The sequence below is a fragment of the Molossus molossus genome, unplaced genomic scaffold (genome assembly GCF_014108415.1).
Source record: "Molossus molossus isolate mMolMol1 unplaced genomic scaffold, mMolMol1.p scaffold_m16_p_4, whole genome shotgun sequence".
NCBI classification, from domain to species: domain Eukaryota; kingdom Metazoa; phylum Chordata; class Mammalia; order Chiroptera; family Molossidae; genus Molossus; species Molossus molossus.
The window spans coordinates 120225922-120251528 of record NW_023425377.1 but is presented as its reverse complement, the minus strand read 5'-3'; the positions used below and the strand labels follow the sequence as shown (position 1 = coordinate 120251528).

The following is a 25607-nucleotide window of genomic DNA, read 5'->3' as shown; positions in this document are numbered from 1 at the left end:
ACACTTTAAAAATTTCTTTTAACTATTTTCCTTATTTTAACCACAGCATAGTTTCCTGTTAGTGGTTTATTTGCTCTTTATAACAAAACTCTTTTGTCCATCTTGTTACTCCTTTATCACTTGTATCCACAGTTTAATTTTGGCCTGAAACTATAAACTCTGTGCTTTAGAAATTTTTTTATGTATTTCCTGTGATTTCTCAAATATTCTTTTCTCACAACTTTCATTTCATCACAATGCTTTTGGGTTGTTTATAACAAATCGGGCTTTGTTGCATAACATACCAAAGAATTATATAATCCCCACAATTCTAGGGGATATACTGAAAGAAAGAAGGAATAATTATGATGTTAAACTATTAATTTCATGTAGAAATAGGATTTAATTATGAAAATCAGCCATTTTGTTCTGGATTTTAACACCATTTTTAAACCCTAAGACATATATAAAATATTATAAGTGACTGGAAATTCTAAATGTTAACATAAGAAAAATAGGAAGAAACTGATTTAACATTTTTATATAGTTAAAGAATAAAATTGGATAACTTACTTTTGATGGCATAACTCCACAATTAAACAGACATTTCTATTAGATACTAACAAGGATTAGCAGAGTAACTAAGTAAAGCAAAGACAGGAAAGAGAGTAATTACTTGGGATGTCACAATCCTATTACTCAACAATGAGGTAAAAGAAAATTCCAAGAAGGAAAAGAAAAGGGAAGGAAAAAGGGAAAGAAAAAAATCTGAAAGAAAAGTGAGAGGAAGAAACAGACAAGAGCACAATTGAGAGGGCTAATTATATTTGTTTAGGAAAAAAAATCATAGGGAAATGTAGATGTTCCAGTTAGTATGGTGGCTGGTTAACTAACAAATGCTTCTCAGTTTCCTGCTAGTTTTAAGAACTGAGGCTACCCACTGATTTAACAGTTCTCCTCCTATGACATACCCAGCAAGGCATGAGTCCCTTTCCTGAAGAGGTCACAGGCTAGAGAACTCTCAGGAGACCCTACCAAGAACCCTGTGAGTATCTGCAAATGAAAATATATTCAGATAGAGGTTAGCTTTACATCTTCAGAAGGTACTATGAACTCTGTCATGTTACTAAATGTGAAAGAAAAAGTCAAAGAGAAAAGAGTACTGCTTATCTATTTTAATTTCATACAAGTTTTTTGTTGTTGATTTACATTAGCAAAAATAAATATTTATAGTGACAATTTCCAATTTATATAAATAATTACACTGAATGGATATTTTCACTTACCATTTCTGTGTTTTCATTAGTAACATGAAGTTGCTTGGTCAGTTGTTGAAAACCGATCAGCTGATCCTACAGTAAAAAAGGTAGGCGGGTACATAAATAGCATTTGATTTGCAACGTTTATTTAAAATTAAACTAAAATCAAGTTTTAAATGATCATGTTTAAGTCCAGATGAAATCAATGGTATTTCTTCTATCATTGTGTATCAATGAATAGCTGATAATACATTTTTAAATAAATGATTACAAAATTAAATAAGGTGGCAATATGAAAAGTAATGTAGCTATTTCTGTTTTCTGTGAAACCATAATCTAGAAATCAATTCATTAGTAGTCAGACATGCTAGAGAAGTCTTGTCCAATATTGGAAAAGCACACTAAAACCTATTCAAACCTACAACGCTAACCATGACACAGGAGTTAGGGTCCCACTCGCCACTCTCTCAAATTCTCACAGCTTGATTATCTGTTATGCTCCTATTAAACATTACATATGCTTGTGACAAGCAGTTGGGAGGAGCTCTTAATATGCCAGATGACAGAATAGATTGATAGATAACTGGGGAAATAAGAACTAAGCATTATTTGTGAAGTTTTGTAAAAAAAAAAAAAAAAAAAAGATTACTGCAAAGTTACAGGGCAAACAATCTTGCTCAGTGACAAACAAACTAAAAACCCTAATGGCTTAGTTGACTGACTAATCAAAGAAAAACCTTTAAGAACTTGCTTATATGATAAATGGTTTCTAGATCTCAGAGGTAAAAGTTTTATGGGTCAGACCACATAGGTTATTTTCAAACCAGGGCATATAGAGAAAAGCTACTTAGTAAACTACAAAGCATCATGTCAGTATTGTTATGACCAGTTTAGGTAGAAATTCTCAATTACCAACAGCTGCCTTCTCAAATACTACAGAAAGCCATGAGAGTTGGAGTTACTCCCAGTTTTCAATGTACCTAGCAGAAAAAGAACAAAAGCATAAAGGAGGCAGATTTTCCAGTGGAATGGATGGCCCTGTGAGACAGTGAGTTCTTGTGAACAGAAGTATAAAGGGAAAGCTAGTAGTCCACTTTGGAAGAATATAAAATGATTCTTGCTTTGGACAGAAATAAGTCTTTATTTAAGCAACCATTAAGATACCTTCCTACCATAAACTTCTATTCTGATTAATTTATGTTAGACCAACCAACCTGACATCTATTTTAGTAAAAGGTCACATTTAAACTTGTCAATTTTCATTTTGCATAGTGTCATCATTAATGTTGAGCAGGTGCCTTCATTGGTTACGATCCAAACAGTTTTTGTCTCTTTTTTTTTATAGTTTATTTATTTTTAGAGGGAGAGGAAGGGAAAAGGAGAGAGAAAAGAACATCTATGTGAGCAACAAACATCAACTGGCCGCCTCCTGCACGCCCCCTGCTGGGGATACAGCCCACAACCCGGGCAAGTGCCCTGACCAGGAATCAAACCAACAACTTCTTGTTGCAAAGGACGACACCTAACCGAGTCATACCAGCCAGGGTTTTTTCGTCTCTCTTTAAAAAAAATCAATTTTTCATCATTGTTGAAAGTATTACAGATATCCTTACTTTTTTTCTCCCATTGACCCCCTTCATCCCGCTTCCCCACCCTCCTCAGGCCTTCAAGACACTATTTGCCTGTGTCCATGGGTTATGCATATATGCACATTAGCTCTTTGGTTACTCTCTTCCCACCAGCCCCATTCCCTCTGAGAGTCATCGGTCTGTTCCATGCTTCCATATCACTGGCTCTATTTTGTTCGTCAGTTTATTTTGTTCATTAGGCTCTCCTTCCCTTCTCTGTTGCTCTGGATTAGGGATCCCTGCATTAGGCTGAGACCCCATGTTTCTAGGGTGTGGGGGCTCTGCAGCGCCACTTCCCCTCTGGCTTCCCAGCCTCGCAGGTGTGCACCTTGGCTCACCCTCTCTTCATTCCCCAACTACAACACTTTGTATCAGCTACACCTCAGCTGGTTTTTCTTAAGCCAGGTAGGAAGCAATCAGGAACGTAAAAGCTTCAGAGGTCCATTAACATAATCTAATAGATGCTTCTTTAACACTAAATATGACTTTCACTGCTAATCACACTATAAAATCCAAGGTACAGTAGGAACTTCTTTAACTATCTGTTTTAAAAGATTTCTAGCCATCAAAGATCTACTTATTGTTAACAGAAATGACACACTAGAAACTTAGGCATTCCTCTCCAAAACTGAGTTTCTCCAGAATGTGATTTCTTATTGACATACAAGAAAACCGTGATAACCTGGCCGATTTGGCTCAGTGGTTAGAGCGTTGGCCTGAGGTCCAGAGAGACCCGAGTTCGGTTCCCGCTAAGGACACATACCTTGGGTGCAGTTTGTTCCTGGCCCTGGTTGTGTCATGTGGGTGGCAGCCACTCAATGTGTCCCTTTCACGTCGATGTTTCTCTCTCTCTCTCTTCCCTCCCTCCCTCCCCCCCCCTCTCCTCCCCCCCCCTCTTCCTCCCTCTCTATCTGAACAAAAACAAAAAAAAATGGAAAAATATCCTGGGGTGAGGATAAAAAAAAAGAAAACCACGATAGCCAATTTTACCTTTTGTTTTTGACTTTCAGCTACATGAATGTGGGCCTCAGTCATATGCTCCTGGTAGAGTTTCTGCACTCTGTCCAACTCCTGGGAAACAGTGTGCCAGAGTTCCAGAACCTGATTTTTTTCCTATGAAACAAAAATATTTGAGAACTCACTAATTATTAGCAGGCTACTACATAGTACAACTTAATCATATTCTTTTACAGAATGAATTCTTCTATACCAAATCACAAAGTTAAAATAGAACATGGACAACAGTGTGGTGATTATGGAGGGGAGTGGGTGGTGGTGGAAGTGGGTATAGGGGGATAAATGGTGATGGAAAAAAAATAGAACTTGTGTAAAGATGGAATCATTGTACTATTTTTGATATATGAAGTTGTATATATGAAGTTGTAATTAATAATTGAGAGAATAAAACTAAAAGTGAAAATTTCTTTCTTTGAAATTTTCTATTTAGATTTCATAGTAAAATTAAAACCCTTAAATCAGAGATATGGATAAAATTACTCTCCTGGTTCTTCAGTAAGTGTAAGCCTTAGAAATTACTGACAAAGAAAATTGGCACTGGGAAAGTACAATATTTTTTTTGTGACTGTAAAAGTAATAAATGTTTATTGTAGAAAATTAGAAAGATACAGAAAAATGGAGAAGAAAATAAGAATTGCCTATAATTATACCAACTGACAGTAAATAATGCTAACATCTGGGTATATGGGAAAAAAAGACTTCAAGGATAACTATAAAATCAAAATTACAGTCAGCCCTGGTTTATCGCGGCTAATCAGTTCCAGACTCTACCGTCGTAAATGAATTTCCGCGAAGTAGGGTTCTTTCTTTATACAGTGGTCCCTCGCCACTCCGCGCTTCGACTTCCGCGCTTTCACTCTAGCGTGGTTTTTTCAAATACTGTACTCTACTCTACTCTACCCTACCCTAGTCTACTCTACCCTAGTCTACTCTACTCTACTCTACCCTAGTCTACTCTACCCTAGTCTACTCTACTCTACCCTAGTCTACTCTACCCTACCCTAGTCTACTCTACCCTACCCTAGTCTACTCTACCCTAGTCTACTCTACTCTACCCTAGTCTACTCTACCCTAGTCTACTCTACTCTACCCTAGTCTACTCTACCCTAGTCTACTCTACTCTACCCTAGTCTACCTTACCCTAGTCTACTCTACCCTAGTCTACTCTACTCTACCCTACTCTACTCTACTCTACCCTAGTCTACTCTACTCTACTCTACTCGAAAAAACCGCGCTAGAGTGAAGCCACGAAAGTTGAAGCGCGAAGTGGCAGGACGACTGTATAATACGGACTTTCTAATCCCCATTTATAAATGAGGAAACTGAGGCACACAAAAAGCAGACGAATAGATATTTAAATCCATATAAGATATGAGATACCTAGGATATAAAATTGTAAATTAGAATAAAATTCCCTTATGCATAATAACAAAAAATTAGCGTTGAAACAGGGTATATATAACATGGCTTCCCCAAATACTTCAATTTACTATAAGGGAGGATAAAACAAGCAAAAATGTAATTCTAGAAGTATCATATCAGAAAATTTAATTCTATAATCTTTGAAAATGGAATAAAATAATACCAGAAGAAAACACCAAAAAATAAAAAACAGCCCCACCAGTGTGGCTTAGTGGATTGAACATCATCCCATGGAATGAGAGGTCCTGGTTCGAATTCCTGGTCAGGGCACATGCCTGGGTTGTGGGCTCGATCCCCAGTAGGGGGCGTGCAGGAGGGGGGCAGTCAATCGATGTTTCTCTCTCACGTCAATGTTTCTATCTCTCTCCTTTCCTCTCTTTCTAAAAAAATCAATAAAAACATATTTAAAAATAAAAACAAAAAACATAAATTTGGGAAGTGGATAACTGGTGATTTTTCTCTTTAAAAATTTCCTTCGACATTAAAATATTTTTATTAAGATACATTCAAATCAAAAGCTTTATGATTCAATTAAAATATATATTTTACAACTATATTTATAACAAACGGTATTATTTAAAAGTTTTGTTACCTGTTAACTATTGTGCAAATTGTAGAAATTTATTAAGTGTTAACAATTTTGTTGTTTTTATTAATCTTCATCCAAGTATATTTTTCCACTGATTTTTTTTTTTTAGATAGAGTGGCAGGGAGGGAGGGAGACAGAGGAGAAGGGAGAGCAGGAGAGAGAGGAAGAGGGAGGAGGAGGGAGAGAGAGAGTGAGAGAAAAACATTGATGTGAGAGAGACACTTCCATTGATAGCCTCCTGCATGACCCTGACCAGGGCCAAAGATCAAACCTGCAACCCAGGTATGTTCCCTTGACCAAGAATTGAACCGGAGACTATTTGGTCTGCAGGCTGATGCTCTAACCACTGAGCCAAACCAGCCAAGGCAAGTGTTAACAATTTTGTTATTCTGTTATCATCATTCATAAATAATTATTAATATAGATTTTAAAAAACTGTTTATTCAGGATAAATAATTTTAAAATATATTTGTCACTCACTTGATTGGCTAGCTGTAACTGTTCTTGAAGATTCTTGACTATTTCATCATCTGCATATATATCATTTCCCATCTCTGTGCCAAAGGGAAAGGCCTCCAACTGTTTTTCAACAACATCTTTTAATTCACTGTGTAACCTTTGGAAAAAAACAGTTAACACAATAATAATCTAAATTAATTTTAGTAACAGTAATTAATGTTTCAGGGTTAAATAACCATTTGGGTCAAAAAATCATTCTTTACATAAAAATCATTTTTAAGTAGACCTAAAAAATTAGAAGTGTTTCTTCACCACTAAATACTGTGTTATAAGAATAAAAACATTATCTTACAATTTTAAATGCATTAAATTGCTCATAATTAATTTAAGTCTAGTTCAGTTTGTCCAAGGGAGTTTTTAAATTTTCAAAAAGGTAAAATACAGATACTATACCTTATTAATGGATACAAGACATTCAGAAAAATATTTAAAATGTGACAGTGTTTTCATCTAGTCAATGGAAATGGGATACTGAATCTTACAGAATTGTTTAATATTTTCTTGTTTCACAAAACCACGTGACTTTTGCTCGTCCCAGTGAACAGAGCGGAAGAAAGTGCTGGTGGAGAAGTCAAGCCGACTGAGGCTTCATCTTTCAGCCCATTCTTACATAAGCTTGACCACGATTTTGAAAACTTTAAATTTGTCTTAAAATCTATATTAAACTAAATTACAGATAGTTCATACCTTGAAACAACTAAAGAAAAGCACAGGAAGGCAACAAATTAAAAGACTGATTAAGTGTTTTATTTTAAAATGACACAGACTTAGGAGGAAAAATGTTTTATAATGTCAGAAAAACTTCAAAACAGTTCACATAATTGTAAGCAAAAAATATTTACAATAAACACAAAAATAATAAAACTAAAAACTAAAAAATATATTGTTACGAATACATATACCTATGAAAAAACTTTTAATGGAAAATGACAAATACAAAATTCGAGACAATGTTAACTCCTTGCAGAGGGAGAGAGATGGGGGAGGGAAGGAACACATGGACAGGTGCCCCAGCTTCGTAACACAATAGCTCTTAAGGTGGATGGTGCTTCACAGGTTTTTGTTTTTTTCAGTATATTTCACAACATACACACCATACACTGTACTATTAGTAACTGCTAACATTTACAAGGTGCTCATAATGCACCTATTTCATGTACTTTCTAGATGATGAAACTGTTATACAAAGAGGTTAGGTAACTTGTCCTGGGTCACACGGCTAGTGGGAATGAAGCCAGGAATCAAACAAGAGAGCAGGCTCCAGTATACTATATAAATAAAACACCAAATAACAACAAAATTTATCTAAGGCAATAATAAAATAAAGAAACAATAGTTAATTGATATACCTTTCATTTTCCTTGATAACATTTTCAAGTTGTAGTTTCATCTCGCCCACCTGTTTCTAAAAGAATGAAATATGGTTGTAGTCATTCATTTCCCAAAAAATTAGATTTCTATTAAGTCATCCAGTCATATTCTATACATATTCTATGTCACCAGTCTCTAGATAAGAAATATTTATTCTTGGACTTCTGGTCAAGACGGCGGGTAGGTAAACGCGGTATCGTGTCCTCCCACAACCACATCAAAGTTACAACTAAACTACAGAACAACCATCATTCAAAACCGCCTGAAATCAAGCTGAATGGAAGTCGTACAACTACGGAACTAAGAAAAAAAAAAAAAGCAGCCACATCCAGACCGGTAGGACAGGCGGCAGCGCGAGGGGTGGCGGCGGCGCGCGGCGGCGAGACGGGCTGGTCCCACACCCAAGTGTGGTGGATAAAAATCAGGAGGCTCCCGCGGCTGGGAAGGTCCTTCCTGAGGACTGAGAGGTCCCCGTCCCACACCAGGGGCCCCGCTCAGGGTTCCAGTGCCAGGAAGAGAGTCCCCATCACTTCTGGCTGGAAAACCAGCGGGAACTGAGGCTCAGGGAGGCTGAGGCAGCTGGAGCGCCCCAGGCAGCTCCTTAAAGGGCCCGCGCACGGACTTATCGGACTCTCTCCCTCTAAGCTCGGAGGGGAGGCAGCTCGAGGGGCACCAGAGACACACAGGGAAGAACTGAGCTGTTTGGCACTGGAGCGAGGGCTGGAGAGGGGGCTTTCTCCGGGACAAACGTGCTGTCAGAGGCCTTTGTTCCTTTGGTGAGCCCTTCCCGGGGGCGGCAGACAGAAGCCTTATCTGGGACTCCAGCAACCTGGCTCACACTGGTAGCCCCGCCCTGCTGACTCCCTGAGGCCCCGCCCCACCCCACACAACTTTCAAGCCCACCCAAGCTGTTGCCACTTGCTTAACCATAGGATTGGCCGGTCTTGGATCCTGCTTCAGGTTTTTCCTAAATTCTTTCAAACGAGCAGCATCTGGTCTCAGCGAGCCCCATACCTCTCATTAAGTAATACACAGAAACAAACACAGGGAGGCAGCCAAAATGAGGAGACAAAGAAACAGGTCCCAAATGAAAGAACAGAACAAAACCCCAAGAAAAGAACTAAGCGAAAGGGAGATAAGCAACCTAACAGATACTGAGTTCAAAATACTGCTTATAAGGATGCTCAATGAACTTAGTGAGAACCCCAGTGAACTTAGGGAGGGCCTCAAAAGCATAAAAAAGGACCAGTTAGAAATCATGGATACACAGTTAGAATTAAAGGAGGCATTAACTGAAATAAAGAATAATTTACACAGCTTCAATAATAGAGTATGTAAATCCAAGGAGCAAACCATCGATTTGGAATATAAGGAAGCAAAAAATCCCCAATCAGAACAGCAAAAAGAAAAAAGAATCCAAAAAAATGAGGATAGTGTAAGGAGCCTCTGGGACAACTTCAAGCGTGCCAACATTCGCATCTTGGGGGTGCCCGAAGGAGAAGAGAGAGAACAAGAAATCGAAAACCTGTTTGAAACAATAATGGCAGAAAACTTTCCTAACTTGGTGAAGGAAACAGAAAGACAAGTCCAGGAAGCACAGAGAGTCCCAAACAAGATGAACCCCAAGAGGCCCACACCAAGACACATCATCATCAAAATGCAAAAGGTTCAAGACAAAGAGAGAATCTTAAAAGCAGCAAGAGAAAGGCAGCTAGTTACCTACAAGGGAGTACCCATTAGGCTGTCAGCTGATTTCTCAAAAGAAACTTTGCAGGCCAGAAGGGAGTGGCAAGAAATATTCAGAGTGATGAAAACCAAGAACCTACAACCAAAATTACTCTATCCTGCAAAGCTGTCATTTAGAATTGATGGACATATAAAAACTTTCCCAGACAAGAAAAAGTTAAAGGAGTTCATCACTACCAAACCGTTATTATATGAAATGATGAAGGGTCTTTTTGAAGAAAAAGATAAAATGTATGAACAAACAAAATGGCAATGAATACATATCTATCAACAATGGAATCTACAAACAAAATGAACAGGAAGAACAGAAACATTCTCATAGATACAGAGAACATTTTGTTGGTTGCCAGTTGGGAAGGGGGTTGGGGGAATGGGTGAAAAAGGTGAAGGGATTAAGAAGCACAAATTCATTGCTAGACTGACAAACCTCAAAGGGAAAGGGGTTGGGGGGGTGGGAAGAAATAAACCAAAGAACTTATATGCATAACCAATGGACACAGACAATAGTGTGGGAAAAGGTGGGAGGGGGGCGGGAGTGGGGAGGAGGGGGTCACTGGGGGAAAAATGTGGAACATCTGTTAATACATTTTACATCCAACAATAAAGATTTGGGAAAAAAAGAAAAAAGAAATATGTATTCTTTACTTCTAATAAGCAATTTAAAATGTGAATATTTTAACGATACACAGAACTTGAGAAAACATTCATTTTGAAAAGAATATAAAGCATTTTATGTAACACATTGAGAAATATTTAGAGGCGTAATTCCTATGATTTGTAGATGTTTATAGAAAAACAGATGAAAGATATTCCTCGTTATAACAAATATCTGTGAATGCATATTTTAATTAATGCACCTTAGTTTAGGTGAAGCCCATATAAGTGCTTGTATTTAAAAAAGTAAAATGCTAATGGTGAAAAAGAAAATACATAAAGATCTTCTTTAGCATTATTCATTCAATCTCTGACTCACTACCTTTATTAATTGTCTACACCCTCTGCACTATACAAGGCTGCTATCCATATGGTCACTAACATATACTTTAGTAGGAAAGAAGGTAAAAAGTTACTAAACTATGAAGAAGAATAAAATATATACTGTAAAGGGAATGAGATGAAGGTATGATTAATTTCCTCTGAGGGGATAGAGATAATAGGATTTCAATAGGAAAGGAAGATCACTTCAAATAGGGAGAAATGTAAGTTAACAGCAAAGAAGCAAAAAATATAGCCCTGGCCGGTCTGGCTCACTGATTAGAGTGTTGGCCCATGCATGTTCCATTCCCCGTCAAGGGCACATACCTGTGTTGCAGGTTAGATCCCTGGCCCTGATGGGGGTTGTGCGAGAGGCAACCAGTCCATGTGTCTCTCTCACACTGATGTTTTTCTTTACCTCTCCCTCTCCCTCCCTCCCATTCTATCTAAAAATCAGTGGGAAAAAATCCTCTGGTGAGGATTAATGAAAAACAAGAAGAAGAAGAAGAAGCAAAAAATATAGATAACACAAGCATAGTAGTCCGTTCTTAAGAAGAGTGAAGGGAAGTGAAGAACTGAAGAAGGCCATGTAAAATCACGTGAAAACAAAACTGCAACTGACTCCTGACCTGTCCATTAGTCTTGATTGGGTACCTAGGCTGAAGGAGAGGAGCCAAGACTGGAGGAACCTGGCAAGGGAAGGTGGAAAAGGCAATGGTCCCAGCCTTTCTCTCTTTCCCTTCCTACCAAAGCTCAAGGCAGCTTGGCCCAGCAAATCAGTACCGGCCAATTCTATGTACAAAGCGGGCTCAGAAGGTGAACTTTTTCCAGGTCCCTACTGTGCCTGAATCACAAACAAACCAAAATGAATGAATATACTACCAGGTAATTGAGAACCCACCATACCTGGAGCAATGGCTCTGAGAGATACAATTAAAAAGACAGGTGGCAGGTCTTGAATGCCGTACTAACTAGGAGGTCTGGATTTTAGTGTAGCAATGATCCCCACTTTGTAATTTAAAAAATTGATCTTTAAAAGTTGCAACATGCCCTGGCCAGTTTGGCTCAGCAGTTAGAGTGTCAGCCTGCGGAACAGAGAGTCCTGGGTTCGGTTCCCACTAAGGGCACGTACCTCGGTTGCAGTTTGTCCCTGGCCCCGGTTGCGGTCGTGTGGGTGGCAACCAGTCGATGTGTCTCTCTCACACCGATGTTTCTCTCTCTCTCTCTTCCTCCTGCTCTCTCTGAAGATAAATGCAAAAATGTCCTCGAGTAAGGATAAAAAAATAATACATATATTATTTTTTAAATATATATATTATATATATACACAAAGAAGTTGCAATAATGTCAGAATATCTTGAAAAGTACTTATTACTCGAATAATTTTTAGGTAGAATCTATATGCATTAGCTATGATTAAAGGTAGATCATTACAGTCACACTAAAGATATTTTTAATGTAAAATATTTCAAAATTCTTAGCAGTCGTAAGGAAACTAAATCTCAGCAGTACGTCTCATATCAATTTCTCCCCTATTACTTACATTTTCTGGAAGAAAATCTTTCATATAGGGAATTATAGTGATACTTTTCTTGCTTTCAAGCTATACTATTTTTTGACTGGGTCAATAAGATAAACCATAAGTACTAGTTCTACTCAATAATATCTATGTAGCTATCAGCATCTTTTATCTTTCTAAAAGTAGCAACTATTCTTATCATAGACCCTCGGGTTTTCAGCTTTCTTGTCATTAATTTAGCAATCACTCTTAAACAGAGAATGCCAAATGGAAAAATGATGTTAAACCTCTTAGTAAAATAGTTGATTAAAGAGATATATGACTCAGATAGGTTATGAAAAATTAAAAATTTAAAACAGTTTAATTTCAAGATAACAAGCTGTTCCATTTTATAACAATGGAAACCACATATGTCATTATAGCAATTTCAAGAGAGGGAATCCAGCAGAAACTGAAAGCATGCAGGTCCTAAGAATATAAGCAAAATGCCATTTGTGCAAAAGACAGCTTTCTGTTGCTCTTGTCAATTAGAAAGACTAAAAGACATCACTACAGGTGGCTTAAAACTTAAATGACTGCAGGCTAAAGAGCACACAGTAAAGACTAGGAAACATTTAGTTAACTTGTGATAAAACAGAAACTGCAATTTTATGAAATGTTTGTTTTTGAAATTTGGGTCCACAGAATCATTTTATAAGTTTATATATTAGAGGATTAACCTTGGAAATGAAAGTATAAATAATTTCAAATGCAATGGAAGGACTTTATTTTTAGAAGATATAAGCATTTGTGTGTTCTTTTAGTAAAGCTATATACATATCAAACCATTATTTTAGAAATAGGAGATTGTTATTCTAGATATAATCACCTTATCCAATAAATCCTGACATTTATTCATTCATCAAAAACTGAGGGCCTACTATGGGCTAGCCTTCAAAGCATACAGTAGGATCTCTTGCTGTCAATGAATGAAAAAAAACAAGAAAGATATAAAGTTCTTAGTGCTTGCCACATTCACAGCCCCATTCTGAGGAAATCAGTCTCAAGGAGTTGCTTTTCTATAATGTTATACTTTATTCTATTTGCATTATATCAAATCAGTTCTGCCACCCTTGTCACAACTAAATTGATTCAGGGATTGGTATCTGAATCCAACACAATGGAGAGTATATTAACAGTCCAAGAGGTCATCACTTCTTGGTGGGCTTCACTGGAGACATACAGCATCTATTTAAGAAACTCTTCTACTGCATGGTATCCAACAATCAGAAAGGTCAAAATTTGAGGGGGAAATTAAAAAAACATTTTCAAGACAAAGACACAGATTATAAATATTAGGTATACTCTAAAAATGTAGCTAATTGAAATTCAGATAGTATCCCAAACAATGATGTGCTATTATTCTAGTTCTCCTTGAGCCTGCTATATACCCTAGTCTTAGATATTCTGCGACCACAATGATAATATGTCTATATGGACAGCTTCCTTGGTTTCTTCATTCCCCTTCATGCCTAAAATAAACCCTAATTACTAAGAGGTTTTAGAAAAAAGCTGCTACAGCTTAAGCCTATATTAGGAGTGGATCAATAGCTTCTAAAATCTGACAGACATAATATTTGAAATTGGGGGATACATTCATTCTGTATATAATGGGAAATACAGATAAAATGAGGGCAAAGGGAAAGGTCTAAAAAGAATGTGATATGGTTTGGGGTCTTTCTGGGGGAAAAATAAAGATGTAAGCAAATAATAGACTAAGGGATGCTTCTAAGCACCTAAGACTTGCTCTTGCCAGATAACAGGAGCAAGAAAATACTGGATTAAAAAACAAACCAAAGATAACCTTCAACACATACACATACTCTTTTTTTTTTTTTCTTTTTTTTTTCCTGTCCTCACTCGAGGATATTTTTGCATTTATCTTCAGGTAGAGCAGGAGGGAGAGAGGGGGGAAGAGAGAGGAACATCGATGTAAGAGAGACACATCGAGTGGTCACCACCCACACGACCCCAACTGGGGCGGAGACAAACTGAAACCAAGGTACGCGCCCCTAGTGGGAACTGAACCCGGGACTCTCTGATCCACAGGCCGACGCTCTAACTGCTGAGCCAAACTGGCCAGGGCCATAGACACACTCTTAAGGAGAGTTAAATATTTTCTTCCTTATCAATGTTTTTAGAAAGAAAGGGAGTCTATTTTACTTTTTTTTTTTATAATACAATATTACAAAAAGCTTGACAACTATGATGTCATACCTGATAATATTCCAGCTGCCCATTTAGCTCTTCCAGATGTTTATCATACTCAGTAATAAGAGATACTAAAAAGCTAAAGAAAAAAAACACAAAAATACGGCATATTCTGTTAATTTGGTGTAATAAATATGTAACTTGTGAAATAAACTGTATATCAAAACTTTTACTATTCTAATTTTACCCATAGCAATCAATAACTTTGCCTTTTCCCTAAACCAGTGGTTCTTAACCTTAGCTTAATTAATATTTTGTGCTAAATACTTCTTGTTTTGGGGAGATGACCTGTGCACTGCAGGACGTTTAGCAGCATCCCTGGCCTCCACCCAATAGATGCCAGCAACACCCTCACCCTCCACAACTGTGACAAGCAAAAGTGTTTCCAGACATTGTCAAATATCTGGGGAGGGGAGGGAGCAAAAGCACCCCAACTGAGAACCACTCTTATAGACTATGATACCAGCTTTTATGATACCAGCTTTTATGATACCAGCTTTTTTTTCTTTTAAATTCAATGACAGATCATTCAAATCTAACTACTATATAGCAGACCACAAAATAAACATTCTTAATACTAAAGGAATTATTTCGACAAGAATTAAATATAATTAATAAAATAACATTTTTCTGGTGACACAACCTTACCTTTGGTCAACTACTGAGTTTCCTAATGTGTCATCTCCTTCTCCTTTGATGGCAGCTTTCTGTAAGAGAGAGGACTGACTTTTAATGTTTTCTCAAAGCATTCCAGTTGAAATTGCAGTAGTTTGAAATTAAATACTATTAAAAACTTTATAACCTTAGAAAATCTACTAATGTAATTAAAAAGAAGATAAAAGAAAAATCATCTCAATTGATGTTAAAAATATATTTGCTAAATTTTAACACCCATACAGAATAAAAACACTTGGCATACTAAAAATAGGAATAATTTTTCAAATTGTTAAAAAATATATTGACCAGAAACCTGCATCAATTATTATTTCTCATGGTGAAACATAAGAAACATGGCATTAAATTCACTAATATAAGGCTGCTTCATCACCACTGCTAAAATCCAACACTCTCCACCGAAGTTCTAGTCAGTGCAGTCTGCTGAGGGAGCAGGCGTTGAAGATTCAAAGGTGGAGAAAGAAGATACAATACTATTACTATTTAGAGACAATTTGACCATTTACCTAAAATCTACCAATTATTGAACTAATAAGAGCGTACACTAAGTCATCAGATAATCAACATAAAAAAGTGGCTTTCCCAAATACCAGCAATAATTAGGAAAAGTAAGAGAAAAAATATCCTATTCATTACTGTAACAAAAGATAGTATAGTTGAGAATTAAAAAACAAAAAATGAGAAAATGTTGAGTTAACTTTATTGAAAAATTAACTTTCCTGAAGGTCATAAAAGAAAATCTAAATAAACAGAATACTATACCATATTTATGGATGTGTGGAATAGTCAATATTATAAGCATATTTATTGATTCTCTAAAATTCACTACAACTACAATAAAATTTCAAAAATAAAATCCAACAGAAGAATTTATAAAACTTGATTAAACAGATCCAGTGTACGAGTAAATGCGCAAGGAGAGGCAAGATAATCTGGCAAAAAGGGGGAAGGAGCGAAGGAAGGACTTGACCTTCCACATATCCAAACACTATAGTGCTGGAACAATATGGTACAGACACAGAAACAAACACCACAGTATAGGAAATCCAGAACAGATTCAAGCATTTATAGGTATGTGTATAAGAAGTGAAATTATAATTAAATGGACAAAATACTGCTTTTCAACTAATAATGCTGGGTATCAAAATAAAATGAGCACATATTAAGTGGAAAAAATGAGTATCAGATAGATTAAAGATCCAAAGTTTAAAAAAATATTTAACAATTATTAAAAAAAAATGTGTTGGCCCTGGCCGGTTTGCCCAGTGGTTAGATCATTGGCCCGTGGACCAGAGAGTCCCAGGTTCGGTTCCCGCTACAGGCACATACCTCAGTTGCAGTTTGTGCCCACCCCGGTTGGGGTTGTGTGGGTGGTGACCAGTCGATGTGTCTCTCTCACATCAATGTTTTCCTCTCTCTCTTCCCCTCTCTCTCCCTCCTGCTCTATCTGAAGATATATGCAAAAATGTCCTCGGGTGAGGATAAAAAAAAAAATGTGCTGTTGACCTTGGGATAGAGAAAGCTTTCTTAAACTCCAAAAGTAAAAAGGTTTTTGTCTGTTTTGTTCACCAACATCCCAAGCAGTGCCTGGCATACTTTTACTCAAAATACATTTTCTAGCTGGAAGACACCATGGCTAAAACCTAAAAACAGAAAGACTGACATATTTTACAACATCTAAATTTAAAACATCTATACAGCCAAAGATACCATAAGCAAAGTTAAAATGCCAGCAACATTTGTAGCATGACCCAAAATTTAGTATCTAATATAAAGATGGAGAAATATTCAAACACAAGGAGCTGTATAAAGATGTTCAATGCAGCTTTTACTGTAATAAAAACAAGAAGAAAAAGTCCATTCATAGGATAAATGAGAAATAATACAACGGATCCCATGAGTAGTTCAATGAATTAACAAGATTTATATGCATCAACATGGACATATCACAAAAACAAAGAAGTTAGTTCTATGGGTACAGGGAGGGGAAGGGATAGAAGGAACAGGGGTTCAAAGGGATCTGTAAGTGCATTTGTAATATTCTTTTTTGTTTTTAATATGTTTTAAATTGATTTTTTAGAGAGAGAGAAAGGGAGAGAGACATAGAAACTTCGATGTGAGAGAGAAACATCAATTGGCTGCCTCCTGCATGCTCCCTACCAGGGATCGAGGCCATAACCTGGGCACGAGCCCTGACTGGGAATCGAACCGGGCCCTCCCAGTGTTTGGGGCGATGCTCAGTCCACTGAGCCACACTGGCCAGCTGGTTTTTTTCCAAGGAAAAATGTATTCATGATCACACACACAACTGAAAACTAATAAAAGACACAACTGAAAGAAGCCTCTGAATTCTAAAGTTTTACATAACTAATTTCCAACATTTTAACTCTAAACACTTATTTTACTTCCTATGTGCAAGGGCTCAAGTTAGGCAGAGTAGGTAATACCAAGTTGAACAATTCATGGACCTTACTAATAAGGTAGAATTGTAGAAGAAAAGGCAAATAAACAAGAAATCAAATAATAAAATAAAAATATGCTATATAAGAGGCACAGAATGTGAGAATGAGAAGAAAAACGGAAGATACTTTTTTATTTAGATACTACATACATACATATAGAAAAGTACACAAATTACAAGTATACTACTAAATTTTCACCAAGTGAATATACCAGCGTAACCAAAACTCAGATCAAGAAACAAAATGGGCCCTGGCCGGTTTGGCTCAGCGGTTAAAGCGTCGGCCTGCGGTCCGGAGAGACCCGGGTTCAGTTCCCGCTAAGGGCGCGTACCTCGGTTGCAGTTTGCCCCGGCTCTGGTCAGTCGTGCGGGTGGCAGCCACTCGATGTGTTCCTTTCAGATCGATGTTTCTCTCTATTCCTCTCTCTCCCTCCCACTCTACCTGAACAAAAAATGAAAAATGTCCTCGAGTGAGGATAAAAAAAAAAAAAAGAAACAAAATGGAAGCAGTCTTCACATTTGCACAATAGGTACTATGTTAACAAAAATGTGTGCATACCGGTACCAGCGACTTCACTCTGCATTTCATTTCTCCGGAAACATCAAATCAAAGCAAGCACACAGTTCTGATATGTGAAAGTTTAGTCAACCTGGTGCCATGGGAAGTGAGAACTGCTTATATGACCAGCAAACCAAAACCCCACAACTGCTCTCTTCCAGGCACTGTCCCCGGTCCACCAAGCGTAACTAATATCCCGACTTCCAACGCCGGAGATTAGCTGGCCTGTTTTTAAATTTATAAAATTGTAATCATTCATTATATTCTCTTTTATGTCTGAATTCTTTTGTTCAAATTGGATTTATAAGATTAATTCTTCTTGTTGCAAGTGATTTTGGTTTGTTCACTCTTACTGCCATGCACTATTTAATTCTAAGAGCATGCCCCAGTGTATGTATGCCTTCTACTGTTAAATGAACTGTCTTAGAAAAAAGGTCTTTTCTTACGGGCACATGACTCCTAGGGTCTGCATCAGGCACTACTAATAGCAACTGTACCAATTACTCTCCCACAGGCAGTATTGAGAGTTCCACGTCTTTGTCAATAGCTCGATTCACGTCTTTCACTTTCGTTAGTGGGTGTTTAATAGTATCTCGCTGCAGTTTTAATTTGTATTTGTCTGACAAACAATGAAATTGAACACCTTTTCATAAGTTTATTGACCATTGTGAAGTAAGTGTTCAAGTCACTGGCCTGTTTTTCTGAGTATTTTTTATATTGATTTGAAGATATTCTTTATACTAACATGAATTTTTCTCAGATTCAAATCTGTTTTGCTATTCATAGCTTGCTTTTATTTTCTTAATGGTTCCTTTTAACAAATTCCTTCATTTCAACTTGTCCAATTTATCAGTAACTTACTCTATGATTAGTTTTTGTGTTCTTTTGAAGATAACATGACTAGCAAGTTGACAGACTTGTTCCCATGTGTCCTTCTAAAAGTTTTATTAGTCTACCTTCTATATTTTGATATAAATCAATCCAGAAGTGATACCTGAGAACAGTATGGGTTGGGATCAAGATTAATTTCTTTTTTCGAAATGGAAATCTGACATATGTAGAGCTATTTTTTAACTCTATTCTGTTCAATTGGCTTACTTCTCTACCCCTAGACAATATTAAACTATCTTAATTATTAGTTTTACAGTAAATCTTGACATCTGCTAGTATATGTTCTCCAGCTTTGTTATTCTCCTATAAGACTGCCTTAGCTATGCCCTGGCTGGTTTGGCTCAGTGGTAGAGTATCGGTCCGTGGACAATGGGTCACGGGTTCGATTCCGGCCAAGGGTACGTACCTTGGTTGTGGTTCATTCTCAGCCTTGGCTGGGTCGTGTGGGAGGCAACCAGTCGAGGTGTCCCTCTCATGTCGATGTTTCTCTCTCTCTCCCATTCTTTCCCTCCCACTCTATCTGAAGATAAATAGAAAAACATCCTTTGGTGAGGATTAAAAAAAAAGATTACCTTAGCTTTTCTTGGCCTTAAATTTTTTTTTTAAATCCTCACCCAAGGATATGTTTTTATTGCTTTTAGAGAGAGGAAGGGAAAAGAGAGATAGAGAGAAACATTGATGTGACAAAGAAACATTGATAAGTTGCATTCTATATGTGCCCTGACCAGGAATCAAACCCACAACCTTTGGTGTATGGGATGATGCTCCAACTGACTGAACCACCTGGCCTTTTGTATATAAATTTTGGAAAGAGCTTGAGAAGTTTGAAGAAAAAGAAATCATGCTACCATGTTGATTGAGATTTTATTGAATGCAATTAATAAGCCTGGCAATCTATGAACATAGTACATCCTTACATTTATTTTATTCTTCCTTAATTTTATCACTATTTTACAGTTTTCTCATCTTAGACTTTTTTTTTAGAACCATTTCTAAAGACTTAGTGTTTTTTTCACATTACTGTAAGTAGCATCACTATTTAAATTTCATTATCAATGGGATTACTGCTATTTATAGAAATAAAATTAAATTTGTAATTTTGCCTTGTACCCAAAGACACCACTAAATTCATTTATTAAGTCTGACAGTTTGGAAGAATTTTTTAGATTTTTCTACATACACAATTTTATTTTCTGCAAATAATGATAGTTATTTCTTTCTTTTCAGTTTTTATGTATTTATTCATTTTGCTCAGACTTCAGTATGATGCTGAATAAAAGTGATTTTAGCACGCATCTATGCTTCATTTCCATTATCAGGGGAAAACTTTTTTTTTTTTAAATCCTCATCCGAGGACATTTTTCCATTTTCTGCACAGAGTGGGAGAGAGAGAGAGGAAGAGAGAGAGAGAGAGAAACATTGATGTGAAAGGGGCACATCGAGTGGCTGCCACCCGCACGACCAACCAGGGCCGGGGACAAACTGCAACCGAGGTACATGCCCTTAGTGGGAACCGAACCCGGGTCTCTCCGGACCGCAGGCGGACGCTCTAACCGCTGAGCCAGACCGGCCAGGGCGGAAAACTTTTATTTAACCTTTTACTATCAAGTACAATGCCTATCCAGTTTTTTGTAGCTAGTCTTTCACAATGAAGAGGTTTCTTTCTATTCCTAGTTTGCTGAACATTTTTATCATGACAGGGAATAGAACTTTATCAATTATTTTCTAGATCTCCTGAGATAATCAGACCATTTTCTGCTTCTTCTTCCTGCCATTATAGTGATTCCCACTGATGTATCTTCAAATGCGAAACCATCTCTGTCCTGCGCTCACAGCACCCCTCCTCCCCCATGCAATCCCGGCAGGGAGAGGCAAGACCCACGATGAGAGGAGTTCTGAGACAGCCACCTGTTCTGAAGAGACAGACTGCAGGAGGAACCTTAGGCAGTAACATTATACTCCGACGCGAAATAGAGATAGGAATGAAGATATGATTGTATAACTATAAGAACAGTACATGTAAGGGAAACATGTATACTTTCAGAGAATTAAAGGAGCTATAACTTGACCACAGAGTAACCTATTAAGTAAGGAAGATGTGTCCCTACTTGGTATGTTACCATTAGGCTTTAATGAATTATAATCACAATGTATAATGCAGGTACATCTAAGTGGCTCACTAGAGTCACTATTTTATCTGGTAAAAGCATCTTTCATAATTAAACCAGCCATAGTTTCCAGTAGATATAACACCATCACAGAAGTCTTTCCGGGCTTTGAAATCAATCTCTTGTTTGAATCCTCCCTTCAGGCATAGTCTATAAGACATTAAGCACAACCAAAATAACCTGAGAATCAGAGCAAACTTTAGAGGCTACTAGATTATGAAAGATTCTCTATCATCTAAATGCTAATAGTTCTTAGTTAAATGTACATGAGAAAAATAATATGATTCATACAGTAAATAGTGGATGGATAGTTTCAAGACCCTTGGGCTCTGAGTCTGGTCTTTGAAAATCAAAACAATGAGCAGCAGCTAAATTTTGAGTATACATTAGGGCAAAAATAATACCTATAAGGACAACTATAGTTAAGTCAATCAAGCTAACTATTCCTTTTGTAATACTTTAAAAACAACTTTCTTTTCAATACCTTAAAAACAAATTCAGTTTTTTTTCTTTATTAATTTCTGAGAGATAAGAAGGGAGAAGGAGAGAGCGATAGAAACATCGATGAGAGAGAATATCGATTGGCCACCTCCTGCATGCCCCCCACTGGGGATCTGGCACACAACCTGGGCATGTGCCCTGACGGGGAATTGAACCGGCAGCTTCTTGGTGCATGGGTCAACACTCAACCACTGAGCCACACCAGCTGGGCTAGAACTCAGACATTTTAACACCATGCATAATATGAAAGCTCCAACTCTAAAAAATAAAAGGCAATTTCTATGGTCAACGAATTTATAGTCATTAAGCAAAAACAAGCTTTCCCCCTTACAAGAATCAAAATTGTAAGTAAAGTTTCAAAGTGCTGTAGGCAACTTCACTTGAGAATAATCCAAAGTAGGATTCAATTTCTCTTCATATTTATGTAGATATATTTACAACCAAAATGAACCAATTTGTTTGACTTTAATTTACATACCTGTACTGTTGAATATTTGGAAGAAAATTCCATTTGATACCGTTTAAGAACTTCATTTAGTCTTTGATCTGAAAAAAAACAACAACAACAAAAATCAATTTGTAGTTCATTGAATAATTTTCAATTTTTAAAAACTACAAATAAGTCGCCCTGGCCGGTTTGGCTCAGCGGTTAGAGCGTCGACCTGCGGTCCTGAGAGACCCGGGTTCGGTTCCCGCTAAGGGCACATACCTCGGTTGCAGTTTGTCCCCGGCCCTGGTCGGTTGTGCAGGTGGCAGCCACTCGATGTGTTCCTTTCACGTCGATGTTTCTCTCTCTCTCTCTCTGTTCCTCTCTCTCCCTCCCACTCTACCTGAGCAAAAAAATGGGAAAATGTCCTCGGGTGAGGATAAAAAAATAAAAAATAAATAAAAATAAAAACTACAAATAAGTAAGTTATTATTTGATAAAATCAATGTAAAACTGTTAATCTCCACTGCTTCTTAAAATAAAATGAATCAATTTCAACACACCACTTTAGAGTTTAAATATAGGGTTCCTTCTACACACCTAAACTAACTATTGCCAACAAGAAAAAGAACAATAGCTGCTAAGAACTAATTTTTCTGATCTCATAAATTTTAATTTTCTGTCTCTTCTAGTTTTCTCTTTAGGTTAGCAGAAGTCAAAAAAATATTCTGCACACTTCTTTTCTTTTTCTTCTTTGTTGCTTTTATTTATTTATTTTTTTTTATCCTCACCCGAGGACATTTTTCCATTTTTGTACAGATAGAGTGGAAGGGAGAGAGAGGAAGAGAGAGAGAGGGAAACATCGATGTGAAAGGGACACATCGAGTGGCTGCCACCCGCACGACCAACCAGGGCCGGGGACAAACTGCAACCGAGGTACGTGCCCTTAGCGGGAACTGAACCCGGGTCTCTCCGGACCGCAGGTGGACGCTCTAACCGCTGAGCCAAACCGGCCAGGGCTCTTCTTTGTTGCTTTTAGAGAGAGAGGAAGGGAAGGAGAGAGAGATAGAAACATCGATGAGAGAGAACATTGACTAGCCACCTCCTACCTGTCCACCACTGGGGATTTGGCCCACAACCCGGGCATGTGCCCTGACTGGGAATCGAACCAGAAACCTCTTGGTGCATGGGTCAATGCTCAACCACTGAGCCACACCAGCCGGGCTGCATATTTCTTTTAAAATTCCTGATACTAGAATGATTAGCTGTAGCCATATTCTTTAGAACTGATAAAATCTGCTGAAATTCTTTTTCAGGACAAACCTCCACGTGGAGGAGAAACTACAGGACAAAGAATCCAAATTACGGAGGAGTAAGCAAGAGATGATAGAAAAGGAGGTTCAGAATAAAGCCAAAAGTTCTCAGTGAGAAAAAGGTGATATTTTTAATTCACAGTAGAACACAGCACCCAATAAATGTACAATACTCATTCTTTCAAGATCACCTGGAACATCTGAAACTACAATGGGGCAAATCTCAACAATTTTCAAAAGACTGAAGCCAAGGACAACATGTTAATAGCACTATTAAAGTGCAATAGAGAACCAAAAAGTCAAGAAACAATCCCATAAATTTTGAAGTTAAAAAATTACTTTTCAATAACCAACAGGTTGCAGGAGGAATTACAAAACAAATTTGAAAGTATTATGAACTGAATGGTAGTGAAAATGTAATACTGTGAAACTTGCTTAAAGAGAAATTTATAGCTTTAATCTTGCATATACTAGGGGAAAAAAGGCTGAGGTCAATAAACTACACATCCATTCCAAAAAGTTAGAAAAAGAACAGCAAATTAAACCCAGAGAGAGCGAAGTGAAGGAAATCACAAAGATTAGCCACCCCAAAAAAGAAACAGAAGTACACCAATAAGATCAACAAATATAATCATTTCAAAAGTTACAGAAAAAGCATCTGATGAAATTCAAGATATATTCATGATAAAGCTTTAGAAATGTAGGAATAGAAGGAAACTTCCTTAACTTGGTAATGGATTTCTATAATGGATTTCTACATAAACCGGCAACAAATGTTATACTCAATAGTCAAAGTGTTAAAAACTTTTCCTTGGAAATTGGGAATGACAGAAAATAAATTCTTTTGACATTTATTCACACTCTACTGGAAGTCTAAGTTAACACAATAAGGCAAATTAAAGAAATAAAAGGTATGAAACTTAAAAGAAAAAGCTGTCACTATTTATTGTTAGAAGTATATACATGGTAAATTCAAAAGAACACAAAGATAAATTCTTAGACTCAATAATTAAGTTTAGCAAGGTTGTTGGGTACAAGCGAATATACAAAAAGCAATTCTATTTCTATATACTGGCAACATAAAGTTAGTAAATAATAAAACATAATTGAAGTACAATAAAAAATCAAGCCCTGGCTGGTTTGGCACAGCGCTTAGAGCGTCGGCCTGCGGTCCAGAGAGACCCAGGTTCGGTTCCCGCTAAGGGCACGTACCTCGGTTGTAATTTGTACGGGGCCCTGGTTGGGTCGTGTGGGAGGCAGCCACTTGATGTGTCCCTTTCACGTCGATGTTTCTCTCTCTCTTCTTCCTCTCTCTCATTCCCACTCTATCTGAGCAAAAAATGGGAAAATGTCCTCGGATGAGGATAAAAAAAAGAAAAAAAATCAAGGTCTAGAAACAAATTTAGCAAAAGATGTGTAAGACTGTTGCATAGAAAACTATGAAAAATATTCCGGAAATTAATAAATTAAAGACTTAAAAAGTGGAAAGATATTCATGGTTTATAGGAGTCAGTACTGTCAAGATGTCAAGTCTCCTCAAATTGATGTCTAGGTTCAATGCAATCCCAATTAATATTCTCAAAGAGGATTTTTCAGGAATGTAAAGGTCAACTCTAAAATACAGGTGGAAATACAAAGAGAATAGCTAAGACTTTTATTTTTAATCCTCACATGAGGATATTTTCCCATTTATCTCAGATAGAGTGGGGGGGGGAGGGAGACATCAACGTGAAAGAGAAACATCAACTGGTTGCCTTCCACACGACCCCAACCAGGGCCAGGGATGAACCGCAACTGAGGTATGTGCCCTTGACCAGAATCAAAGTCGTGACTCTTTGGTCTGTGGGCCAACGCTCCAACCACTGAGCCAAACTGGCCAGGGCAAGCTAAGACATTTTTACGAAATAAGAACAGGGGATGACTTGCTCTACCAGATATCAAGATTTATTATAAAACTTCAGTAATTTAGGTAGTGTGATTGTCATATAAGAATAAACAAAATTGACCAGTGAAAGATAATCCAGATATATATTCATGTATGTATTAGCACTTGAATTATGATCAAAGGTGCATTCCAGAGCAGAATGGGAGAAAGAATAATCTTTTTTTAAGTGGTTCTGGTTCAAATGGATATCCTTGTGGAAGAATAAAACATCATCCATAAAAATTAATTCTAGGTGAAATGGAGATCTAACTGTGAATGTAAAAACAATAAGTTCTAGAAGAGAATAAAGATAATATTTTTATAATCTTAGAGTAGGGAAAGATTTTGAAATAAGAACACAAAAAGCACTGGCCAGCCCTGGCCGGTTTGGCTCAGCGGTTAGAGCGTTGGCCT

The 25607-nt window shown here is 37.2% G+C and overlaps 1 protein-coding gene across 1 annotated transcript in view; it reads right to left on the bottom strand.

Annotated features, from left to right (window-relative positions):
- The window catches only part of SCLT1 (sodium channel and clathrin linker 1), a 112827-nt gene that overhangs the window by 77796 nt on the left and 9424 nt on the right, over window positions 1-25607 (bottom strand). Inside the window, exons 2-8 of the mRNA XM_036241553.1 lie at window positions 22008-22075; window positions 14923-14981; window positions 14281-14353; window positions 7763-7818; window positions 6375-6510; window positions 3857-3979; window positions 1266-1331 (exon numbers count right to left, since the gene is read on the bottom strand). Coding sequence (XP_036097446.1) covers window positions 1266-1331; window positions 3857-3979; window positions 6375-6510; window positions 7763-7818; window positions 14281-14353; window positions 14923-14981; window positions 22008-22075 — 581 coding nt within the window. The remainder of the gene's footprint in view (window positions 1-1265; window positions 1332-3856; window positions 3980-6374; window positions 6511-7762; window positions 7819-14280; window positions 14354-14922; window positions 14982-22007; window positions 22076-25607) is intronic.